The sequence below is a fragment of the Cucumis melo genome, chromosome 6 (assembly GCF_025177605.1).
Source record: "Cucumis melo cultivar AY chromosome 6, USDA_Cmelo_AY_1.0, whole genome shotgun sequence".
NCBI lineage: Eukaryota > Viridiplantae > Streptophyta > Magnoliopsida > Cucurbitales > Cucurbitaceae > Cucumis > Cucumis melo.
In genome coordinates, this window is record NC_066862.1 from 31029889 (window position 1) to 31042023 (window position 12135).

The 12135-nt window shown below is 28.4% G+C and overlaps 1 protein-coding gene across 5 annotated transcripts; it reads right to left on the reverse strand.

Moving 5' to 3' along the window:
* Positions 1 to 285: 285 nt before the first annotated feature.
* LOC103491000 (calcineurin B-like protein 3) lies at positions 286 to 4148 on the reverse strand. Of its 5 annotated transcripts, none has more exons than XM_051086532.1 (11): positions 4015 to 4123; positions 3742 to 3910; positions 2809 to 2879; positions 2576 to 2721; positions 2256 to 2338; positions 2016 to 2075; positions 1757 to 1865; positions 1524 to 1576; positions 1348 to 1428; positions 1067 to 1179; positions 286 to 580 (listed from the first exon to the last, which is right to left on the reverse strand). In XM_051086532.1, the coding sequence occupies exons 4-11, from the start codon at positions 2688 to 2690 to the stop codon at positions 523 to 525; spliced, it is 672 nt and encodes a 223-aa protein (XP_050942489.1). In that variant the 5' UTR covers positions 2691 to 2721; positions 2809 to 2879; positions 3742 to 3910; positions 4015 to 4123; the 3' UTR covers positions 286 to 522. The 5 variants fall into 5 exon arrangements, with proteins under 5 accessions (XP_050942489.1, XP_050942490.1, XP_050942491.1 ...); XM_051086533.1 differs by having other exon boundaries at positions 3562 to 3910; XM_051086534.1 differs by having other exon boundaries at positions 3742 to 3869; positions 4015 to 4114.
* Between the last annotated feature and the right edge of the window lie 7987 nt (positions 4149 to 12135).

The window sequence follows — 12135 nt, forward strand, 5'->3', positions numbered from 1 at the left end:
TCTTGGAAGTTATCCATTATTCAAGTCTTAAATCCTATTTATTTGGTAGTTTACCAAGAACCACTCATCAATTGAAAATTAGTGGCAACAAATATCACACCACATCAATATCACAATTAATATTGAAATGATTGAAAGAACAAAACAAAAATGATGACCGCTGATGATACTGTACCATATGTTCTCATAATTCAACCCTTCGCTCTATTTCGATCATTTACTCTTTTGCCTCAAGAGATGCTTCATTGATAAACACTTCCATACTAAAAAAAACTCAGCCAAGAATGCAAACAAAAGCAACCACTGGTCTGCTTGTCTCATGCTTAAAATACAATAATTTAGTCACTGAAGAAACAAGACCCAAAATAACCCAAAGAACAACCCATGTGAAGTGAAAATTCGATGTTTGCCCCTCTAAGAAGTGGCCTATAGAGTTTACAACTGGGCAAACCATGATTCAAATACAATCGATATACTTTAAACTTTAAACGGCAGATCACAATCACAATCACGATCACGACTTCAGGTATCGTCGACTTGTGAATGGAAGACGAAGCTTGGGAAAGTTGTGGTGATGTCCCTGTGGAGTAAAGAAATCATCAGATTACAAAACATAACAAGAGCCATGAAAATTTTCGAGACAGTGGATTATGAAAATACCCCTCAATCATTTGTTAAGCTATTATTGCTCATAAATCCTCATATGTTTGGTTTAAGTTTTCAGGTGTATAATTTTGAAAATAAGTCATTTTTGAAAAGATCTAAGTGTTTTGACAATCACTCAAAATACTTTTTGAAAGAATTTCAAAATTTATTTTAAACAGTTTTTATCAGAAGAGTTTAAATAAAATTGATTGTTATAAAAAACATTTTTTTCTCTAGTCAATCCAAATATACCCTAAACAAACCCTAAGAAGAATAGAATTGTGTATGATAGATCAGTTGTAGTTCACTTTGCTAGACTAGCATTTACATATTTTTATATGTTACACAAAAACAAACAAGTGACTTGAGGTACATGATTATTATGATCAACCCATGTTTTGCTTCAACAGTATGGACTTACTTGAGATATTGAAGGGTCATGTTCTTTAAGAGAGATGGATGCCGCATAACAAGGTTTCTCCACTCTTCTTTGTCGATTTTTCCGTCATGTTTTGTATCAGCTTCTTCAAAAGTCTGAAACATACACCATAGTTTAAAAATATTAATAAAATTTAGAACTTCTATGCATGGCATAGAATACAAAAATCCATAAATCATTTCGAATAAACCCGATCAGTAAATTCACCAAACTTTGGAGAAATGAACAAAAATATTAAACAATGATAAGAGATAGAGAAGTACCTTATCTATTATACTCTCAATAACATCATCCGAAAGATTCATACCAGATTCTGCAAGGGTAGCCACCACCATTTGCTTCACCTAAGCATAACGAAAAAAATCCAGCTTTGTAGTAAGCAGGAAAGTTGGGATATAGAACTGGAAACTTAACTTTATCACAAGGAACAATGTTTTACCTCTTGTCTCTCTATAAAACCTTGCTGCTTAAGATCGTACAATTGAAAAGAAACTGAAAACATGGCATTATAAAGTAGGTCATAATAAGACACAAGGGTTCAAATCATATTATAAACGTCCTAAACCAGCATGACTTCTCCAGATATTTTTACCATTTCTTTATTGTCCTTTTCCTTTTGTAAGAAAATGGAAAAAAAAATCTCAATAAATTTCCCAAGTTTACACAACTTACATTCAATTTTATCATCAATCGGGGCATTCGGATGAAATACTGATAATGCACGAGCAAACTCTTCGAAGCCCAATATTCCATTGTGTTTTGTATCAAATAAATCAAACACCTGTATTTAAAAATCAAATATGTAAAAATTTTATACAAGAGATATTGGCAAGAAAGCGAGTCAATAAATGTAGTCCATCTAAGAAAAAGCAATTTTAATATCCTGCAGATATACATTATCAAATAAATAATACTTAAGAGAAAATAGTACCCTATCAGCGAATAAGCTTTCCTTTTTATTCGTTTTGAACAATGCCAGTTGGAACTCCTCCTACAGCATAAAAGAACAAGAAACAACTTCAAGAATGAACCAACAAAAAACAGCACACACAAACTAACAAGGGTTAATTATTGTATGAAGGAAAAGATGTCACATCCATAATATGGTGACATTTTGCCCAACGTACAAATCATAATATCCCTAACCAATGGCAGAAACAGATGCTTATACCTTGTTGATCAGGCCATCATCAATCACGGCACTGCTTATCTTCTTGAAGAGCTCATATAGTGCCTCTATTTCACTTACACTGACTGCATGTTGTAGAAAACTAACATCATTTATCAAAGTTTACAGTTTTTGTTTCTGAAAAGATAACAAATGACCCAAGTTGTATCACACTTCATTTTGGTAGCCCAATTCATTTTGGTCACCAACATCCAATTTTAGTTTTGGGTTCGCTGGACACCAAGTAGATGCAACAATATGAATCGAGTGCATTTCATAGATATACAATCCACAATTAAAGGAATAAAAAATTAAAAACATACACACAGTCTCCCTCGCTAGAAGTTCAGGATCGTCAAGACCTCTTGATTGCTTATACAAGTCAAGATCACAACATCTTACTAAGGAAGCAAAAAATCCCCCTATGCACTGCAACATGATATCGCTTGATAATCAAAACACTCCATGCCTGATTAATAGAAGATGTGCATATGAGTTTCTCCTCAATGATATCAGAAAATGAGTACAAAATAATGCATAAAAAGAGAGAATGAACCTTTTAACCATTTCCTGCTTCTAATGACTCACTCAGATGCCAAAACTTCACATAACAACAGGAAACCTATTCTGGTGGAGACAATATTTTGAGTGCATTAGGAATTAATAGAACAAAATATAATACGTTAGTACAAAAATATTTTCTGGGAAAAAGAAATTAATAGCTCAAGTAGCTTCTCGATACTACATAACTTCAAGAACAAATAATAATAAATCAATAATAAGAAAAATAAAAACTAGCATCAATTCAATACTTAACGACTTCCCAACTCAAACTTCCTCAGGGAAGTTGACTATCCCTGCATCAACGCCTTCTCTCTGTTTTTTTTTTCCTTTTTTTTTTTTTTTTTTTTTTTTTTTTTTTTTTTAATGAATCACAATAATTTGATTATCACATGGGTTTGCTCATAGGATAAAAGAACTAATTTATGGTCTTCAATGAAATGTGAAAATTATGGTGTACACAGTTAAAGTGTTAAACTGCCTCTAATCTCTTGAACTAATCCAATATAAGCCAAAGAACCATTTGTTGCATCTAGAACAGAACTAAATTATGCCAACAAGAGCATGACTCAACTGGCATTTGTATGTGTTAATGACCATAAAGTATGTGGTTAGAGTCCCCTGCTCCTATTGTATTTATGGAATTATGGTGATGTAGTTCTTGCATAGTTGATATAGTCTTTCCACCACATAATCACATAAAAGAAAATATTGTTCCCAGATCAGAAAAATCTCAAATTCCACATACCCAAGTATATGAAAATGCAAAAAAAACCTTCCACAAGCGTTGCCACGAGCAACAAGAGAGCTGAATTTGAATAAAACAAAAGGAAAATGGCCGCCGTAATTTCCACCCACAAAAAGGATTACCTCAAACAACTACCAAAAGAAAAAGAGTGACAATAGCCATCACAAAATGAAAACACACCACAAAATCCCTCCCAACAATGGATCTCCAAATCCAAAACAGATCCGATCGCGCAATTCCTCACTCTAGGCCCCACCAAAAAACAGATTTCAAATTCCAAAACTCCGATTAAAATTTCAAAAAACGATCTGCTGAAGAAGAAAACGTAATTCAATTGAAGTTGAAGAACCTTCCAACAACAACAACAACAACAAAACCCAGCAATCATATTCTGTTTATTGGGGGAGAAATTTCTGTACAGAAGCAACAAAAATGAAAAATCAAATGGTCTACCGTATGAAGAGAGGTGGCCGCGGTGGAAATGATGAGCCGTTCTGGCTAGGCTGCACGGCGGTCGTGAAAGAAGAAATGCGAAGGTGACAATTCCGGGGGAGAGAAAGAGAGAGAGAGAGAGAGAGAGAGAGAGAGAGAGAGAGAGAGAGAGAGAGAGAGAGAGATTGCAAAACGTTCTTATAGCCAAAAGCTACGAACGAAAAACCAAACCAAAAACAATAATTTGGTTTTTTTTTTTTTTTTTTTTTTTCTTTTCGGTTTAATAAATAATATATATATATATATATATATATATATATATATATTAATGGAAAGAATAAAAAAACATAAAATTTGATGTTTTGTAGCTTTACGATGAGATGGAAGGCTAAGCCCATATTCTTGGTGTTGGGATGATAAGGCGCACATAAAACGACCTCGTTTTCATCTCCCTACATAACAAAAATAAGAATTCTAATAACAATACCCCAAATTTTAGTTTTAAGAGTGAAATAACCTTAGATTCCATAATTTTGTTCACATCATATATTTTTTAAATCTCAATACAATTCATATCCACATGATCAATACTTATAATGATATTCTATATAACTTAATTTGGTGTTGGTTGTACATGTTTAAATTTTGTTTTGATGTGGATATTCTTTTATAGGTATAAATTTTAGAGATAAAAAAAAAAAATGTTTGTATTTGAATACACTAGAGGCGGAATTACCTTCTTCAGACACACTATTTTTAAAAGCATGCTTACCTAAAACACAATAAATAAATTGAAATTGTATAATTTATTTTCATAATCGGAGAAATTTATACTCTTTAATTTAGTGAGTATTAGTTGACTTCTTGCAACTTTTAGCAAATAGATTTTAAAAGGTATATTTGAATCGATTTAAGGAATTTTTTTTTTTAAAAAAGTTATTTTCTAAATTAAACACACCGTCAATCAAAATAACCTAAGTTTTAGGGATTAAAATTGTGACTTAAAAAGTAGAAGTGATTTGTAATGTGATTAATAGAAGACTAAAGTTTAAGTTTATATATATATATATATATAAAAAAAAAGGTAAACGCAGAGCCTTTGGGATTCGAACATGGGAAGCAAGTGGGGATGCCATCATGCCATCATGCCATCATGCCATCATGCCAACCATTTTTTGCAATGCTACGGAGTACGGGACAGGGACGTGATTTGGAGAGACAAATTTCATTGATGTCATTTTTTTCTCTTTTCTCTTATCAACTTCACCATTAACTACTATTTGTATATATTATGATAAACATTAGTATTAGTTTATTTTGATTTACGGTCAGTCTATCACAAATAAATTATTACATTTTCTAAATATTTTTAAAAGTTTTTTTATTTAAATAATTTTTTTTAAAATACAATATTAAAATGGAAGAAAGAGAGGCACTAATAATTCTAAAGAAATAATTCAAGGAGGATTAGGGAAAGATAAATAAATTTAAGAAGAATAATGCTATGTTAAAATTTAGATTTAGTTCTAAAAGTTTATTAATAGTAGAGTCTATCATTGTTATAAATCTATCGACCATCATGATTTGGCTTAATGGTAAAAGGAACACTCCGGATACTCATAGATATCAAAAATAAATAAATAAATAATCTATCAACGATATATACAATTTACCACTAGTAGACTTTTTTATATTTGTAATTTTTTAAAAATGTTGATATACACTCAATTATGTATATATATATATATATATAGATAGACACGTATACACCAAATTATATAGTCACATTCTACTTCTTGTGCTAATTATATGAATCGATTTTTTCCCCAATAAACTTCAAATTTAATTATATAACCGTTGAAGTGATCTTTTGTCCCAAAAGCGTAAGATTTGATCAACCATATTCTTAGCAAATATGGTTGTATTAAAAAAAAAATAAAAATAATTCTATAATTTTTTTTACCACACCTTCTTCTTTAGATTCATCTTGAATTGGATTTTTGTGTCTAATAAAAGAAGTTGAAATTTGTGTTTGAAGAGTATATTATATAACAAGCCTTTAAATTAATGATTGCAATAAACTTTAAATTATTGAAAAACTACTTTCCATAAGTTTGTGTGTATTTATTTAAAACCCTATAAATTAACACAACCTTTAGCTTATTGACAAAATTAAATTAATTTTCTATAAAATAAATTCATCAGGTCTAGAAGAGTTGATTATATAAATAATGTAGACATATGTTAAAAAATGAAATTACATTCCACTACCTAATAATGCTTGACTTATTGGTAAGCAAAATTGTTTAAATTAATAAATAAACAAAATTTGGGCTTTAGTAAAAAAGTAACGACATTTGGTAACATATCTTTTATGATTCGAATTGTTTGAAGGAAGGAAATGCAATCAAAATTACTAAAAATTTAAGAAGGGTTAGAATGCGTGAGATATTGACGGTGGAATGGAAATAGTATCGTAAAAGATGAAACCAATAATAAATTAAAAGAATAATGTTGGGTTGAAAATTGTGAGAATAGAATGAATGGTAAAATATAAATCATACTCAAAACGCTTAATGAAAACGTGGGAAGATTATATTACAATTTATTCGTTAGATTATGAGCATCGTAATAGAAATGTTGAATCAGTGTTTGTGATTGAATAGACAATATTTGAGCATTTTTATATGGTAAAATATGAGAAAAGATAAAAGAAAAGGAAAAACAAAATAAAATGAAATTATATATCCACACGTTTTACATATTAAATTATCATATAATGAGTGTATGTATTGGAATCCAACTCTCTCTTGGGGCCAACTTCTTTATTAGGGTAGATATCATATTTTTGTCCTTTATTTTTATTTTTATTTATTTTATTATATCGAAGGAAGTTTGATTTAAATTTGAATTTAACATTAAAAAAGAAAAAGAAAAACAAAAAAAGAAAGAGCAAGAAAACATCCCACGTCTCCTTCCTATTTTTTCTCAATCATTTCCTCCACAACTCCCACGATTTTTTCCTTCTCCCTCCTCGCTTCTTCCAAAACAACTATCATGTGAGTGCCCTATAAAAACCAAAGAGGAGATTTCAAGGAAAAAAGGAGGCGATTTTCTTGGAAGGTAAGTTAGATTGATTTCTTTTTTGTGAGAGTTAGAAGAGGAGATTAAAAGAAAAGCGAACAACCTGTTTTGCCAATTTGGTTTCTTTTCCTTCATTTTCCTTTTGATTATAATGTAGATTTTTTTTTCAAATTTCACCATAGCCTTTGCGTGTTTATGTATTTCAATTTTGTTAGGTTTAGGATGTGTTAATTTTGTTAGATTTAGATCATTTGAATGTATTGGTGCATCAAATTTTGCCTATGTTTCAATTTTGTTTGGTTTAGGTCATCTGTATCAAATTTCATTTTTGCTCTACTTTACTTTGTTTCTGTGTTTTAATTTTGTTAGGTTTAGACCATTTGAATGTATTGTCGCATCAGACTTTTGGATGTTTCAATTTTGCTAGGTCATTTGAATGTATTGATGTCTTGCTCTTCTAATTTTAGGTCAATTGAATATTGTTGCATCAAATTATAACTCATGTTCTAATTTTGTTAAGTTTAGATCAATTGAATACTGTTGTATCCTGCTGGTTTATGCCAATTGATTTTATTGTTGTATCAAATTTAAATGTGAATTTTTTAGATTTAAGCCATTTGATTTAAATTTGTTAAATTTAGGGTTTAATTTGGTTGTTGTTAATTTTTGTTTAACGTTCATTAAATACATGATATTAATTGATTAGACTTGTTCAAAGGCAGAATATTTATTTCATCTCCGGCATATTATTTGTTCCCCAAACATTATTTTTAGTATATTATTTTCAATATAATATATTTTTTCCCAACATGTGTATATTATTTCCAACCTGGATTGTTTGTTTATTATTTATCAAATCATTTTCCAACCCGTCTATGGTAACTGTATTATTTTTCAACATATATTTTTCCTATTTCCTATTATTATCATTATTATTATAAATTTGAGACGGGAAATAACTAATGTTCATTTATGAATTTTATCGTTTAAATTCCATACATACGTGATCTTTCTCATTTTTCAAAAAATTAATTAGTAAATTATTTTAAAACAAAATATATCAACAATTTTATATTTTAAAATGAGACTGAGTAGTGTTTTTTTTTTTAATTTAAAACTCATTAATTCTTTATATATATGAAATTTACTTTTAAATGCCTACGATGGATATCAAAATATCAAAGTTTGATATCTTAATATTCTTGAGGTAAATAAAAAATATTTTTAAACAAAAATTAAATTCAATTTTTCCAATGGCTCTCATGCCATCCATATAATCATCCTTTTTTTAGATGTGAATTGATAACCATGACACATTTAAAAAACACCAAATAAAAAACTACACCAAATAATAAAAAACTTTTGTGAATTTCTTTAATTTAGATTAAAAGATAAATCTTGATAACCATTTTAATGGGTGTTGCTAACACCCTCTTTACACACAATTACTCCCGAACCTTAAATCTGAATTTTAGGTAGATCAATGTTTTTTTTTTTTGTGATAAATCACACCTTAATATGATTGGTGACGACTCCAAACCTTTTATATTAAAGATTAAATGATTGGAGACGTTGACCGCTCTGCGTCGTGATCACGTCGCGACAATTACATCGTTTTATCAACTTAAAAGTTAGTCTAATCACCACATGTAAAAGTACTATCACCAACTTAATCACCCAAATATGTTCTAAAAATAAAATGTAGGCTTAAGAAGTTCTATGCCCACCAATATTAAACGTTTCTATCTATAATATATTAATATGTAGTATTGATAGAACTTAAAATAAACATCGGTAAAATTTTAATTTAACCATTTTCGTTAAGACTATACTAACATTTTTTCCTCACATATAATTTCGTCGATAGAAATGGTGTTGTGGTCACACATCGAAAATGTGTCGGAGAGCAAAAATTTTTTGTAGTATATCCTAACTCACATATATTATGGATATTTTAATTTAAAATTTACTATATTTGTAAATTCTTTTTTACTTTATCGCAATTATAAAACTTGATCAAAGTATTTTATCAAATATAATATAGTGCAAAAATAATTTATTGATTGAACTTTCGAAGTCTATTTGATAGACTTCTATTTACTACCAATCAAATTTATTACATTTTCAATACTTTGACATTTTTGCTATACACTTTAGTCTCATCTGATAATCATTTTTTTTTTATTTTAATTTTTTTTGTCTATTTCCTTTCTTTTTCTTTTCATAGTTTATATCGTAGAATAATTGTATTTCTAGCCAATTCCAAACTCCAAAAACAAAAACATGTTTTTAAAAACTAACTTCCAGTTTTAAAAATTAGAATAGATCTTTGAAAAAACATAGGTAAATTAAAGTAGATATGAAAGTAAGTGATTAATGGACGTAGAAGAAGTATTTACAGACTTAATTTTCAAAAATAAAAAAATAATCTAATTACAGTAAATATTAACTTAAAAAAATAAGTTACCTTAAAATTTAATTTAATCGAGAACATACATTAACCCAATAAATCCAAATAAACTTTGGTTTAGAAAACAATGATAAAAATTATAACTAACTATAAACTTTTTTTTTTTTCGTTTTTATAACATTGATTTATCTCTCTCAACAAATCATTAATTTATATTTCAATTAACACCATGTTTTTTAAGTTTTAAGTATAATCAATTATAGTTTAGTTAAACTTCTAAAAAAAATTTGTTATTGCTACAAGTAATTGATGTGTCATAACTTGTTGACAAATTAACCAATAAATTAAGTTTGTGATATTATATTAAAAAAAAAAAGAAACCGTAAAAAAATAGAAAAAAATAAATTTACCTTCCACAAAAAAAATTAAAAATAATAAAATTTGTCTTTTCGTGATTTTTAAACGAAGGCTAATAGAGATTACATTTATTTTGGAAATGTTAACTAGCTTCATCTTGAAATCGTTAAAATTAAATACAAACTTTATATTTGAACATGTGAAAGTATAGCTAAAATAAAATAAGTTTTATTTTCATAAATTAATTGAACACTGTAACTCCATCATCATTCCCGCTTTATTAATGATAATAGAGAAGTACAAGAAACAGGAAAGAAAAGAAAAAGGATTAGAGAGAAGCCTACGAACAACCCAAGTTTGGAAAAATTACTAAGAACATAGCTCGAGTACTCAATTTTTAAAAATAAAAAATAATATAAAAAATCAAATAATTATCAAATAGAGACCATATAGCATTGTACTGTTTTAATTGATGTGTTTAAGTATTCTTTCGTTAGTTAAAACTTAAAATATGATGAAGTAGACATCAAAACATATAGTTTATGATGATAGTAAAAAGGTTTAAATACTATTTTGGTCGACTAAAAATCTTGCTAATTTGTTTTCTCTCCGAAACTAACTCTCTCACATGCTCCCACTCTTTTTATTTTTAATTTTAAAAATTGGAACCTTAAAGCAAAACATAAAAATATTAAGTAGAATAGAAAAAAATAAAATGTAATTTGCAGACGGGTGTTAGCATCTATGGTACGATGATACTCCCACAATTAATCAATTTAATTAACATGATGAATTGAGTGTAGTCATCCAATTGTAGAAGCGCATCATTATTTTATTAAAAAATTAATAGAATTTTAACAACAAAGGCCAAAGCAATATCTTCTTAAAAGTTTAGAGACTAAAACAAATAAACGTTCTAAAATGTTTTGGAGCCAAAACAGAATCTAATACAAAGTTTAGGGATCAAACTATGATTTAAAACTAATAAAAAAAAGTACAACCTAAAGATACATTTTCACGCACTTTGTTTGATTAGAAAAAGAAGAAGAGACTAAAATTGTCACATGATTTTCAAATTCATATATAGGGTAATCTATTTATTTTATAATGTTTTTGATTTTCAACAAATAGATGTGTTTTTGTAATTAATTTACTATTTTTGTTTTTAAAACAGAGAATTTAAAAAAAAAAAATTAGAAAGGAAAACTGAAGAGTATTTTAAAAAATATAATGTTTTTTTTTAAATAATGATAAAAATAGGATAGTTTGTAAAAATATGACAAAATAGGATGGATGGCCAAATTATTGTAATAAATAGGGTAGTTTATGTAAACTGATGCACGACTTCCTCTAATCCACGTCAGCCCTAACCAGTTTTGACTAAAGAGAGTGGGCTACACGACTTCCATAATAAAAAAAAATATTATGATTTAAATAAATTTTTTTAGTCCATATTATGGTTTAAATAACGTAATCTAAAGTAAAAATGTAAACATTTTAGTCAATGACTTAAATACGTAATCAAATTAAAAAGAGAAAATTTTTATTCAATAGTTTTATATAAGTAATTAAATACATAAATTTTTTTAATCAATATTAACATATTTGAAATTTAAATTCAATTGATTTTATCTTGCATCCAAATCATAATTGAATATTACCATTTTATTTGAAATGAAGGTATTTTCATCTGGAGACCTCCCTTCCCTTTCCACGGCAAAAACCCATCCCATCGCTCTCTTCCACCACTCCATGCTATTCTAAGCTCCTCTCTTCCACCTCAGCTTCAACGGGGAAGGATCGCGCCACAGTCAGTAGCTTGAATTTTGAGAGAAATGGAAATCGTCTTTTTGTCCTTAAATCCGTCCATCTTCCAATATGGAAAGGATACGATCACCGCCATTATTGACAAGAAGCTATAAGATTTGGCCCATTAAATATCGTTTGTGGTTCCGATGAACGGAGAATGGGTTCTATTTGACATAAAATTCTGAATCAGTTACTGCTATCGTTAAACTAAAAAAAATCAAAACTAAAAAAATCGAAGAATTATTGTAAAACAAAGAGCGAGTGAGTTTTGATAATTATAATAAATGCACAATTAGTTAATAGTAGCTATAACATACCAGCTAGTTTTCAAGTTTTAATAATGAAGAGAAGGTTCTTAGATATTATTTCAAAATTCTAACAACTCCTCAAACAAACCCTAAGGTTATCTTGAATAAAAAGTAAGAATTAGTTTAAATTACAAATTACTTAGAATTTAGGCCACCTTTACCTCACACTACAAA

What these genes read in the sequence shown, in the direction of transcription:
- LOC103491000 (XM_008450772.3), bottom strand. Translation starts at nt 2,690, where the DNA reads ATGTTGCAGTGCATAGGGGGATTTTTTGCTTCCTTAGTAAGATGTTGT. An exon ending in GATTGATGATAAAATTGAAT is followed by an intron (nt 1,577 to 1,756) that starts GTAAGTTGTGTA and finishes CCATGTTTTCAG; the next exon opens with TTTCTTTTCAATTGTACGAT. An exon ending in TTGAGAGTATAATAGATAAG is followed by an intron (nt 1,180 to 1,347) that starts GTACTTCTCTAT and finishes TGTATGTTTCAG; the next exon opens with ACTTTTGAAGAAGCTGATAC.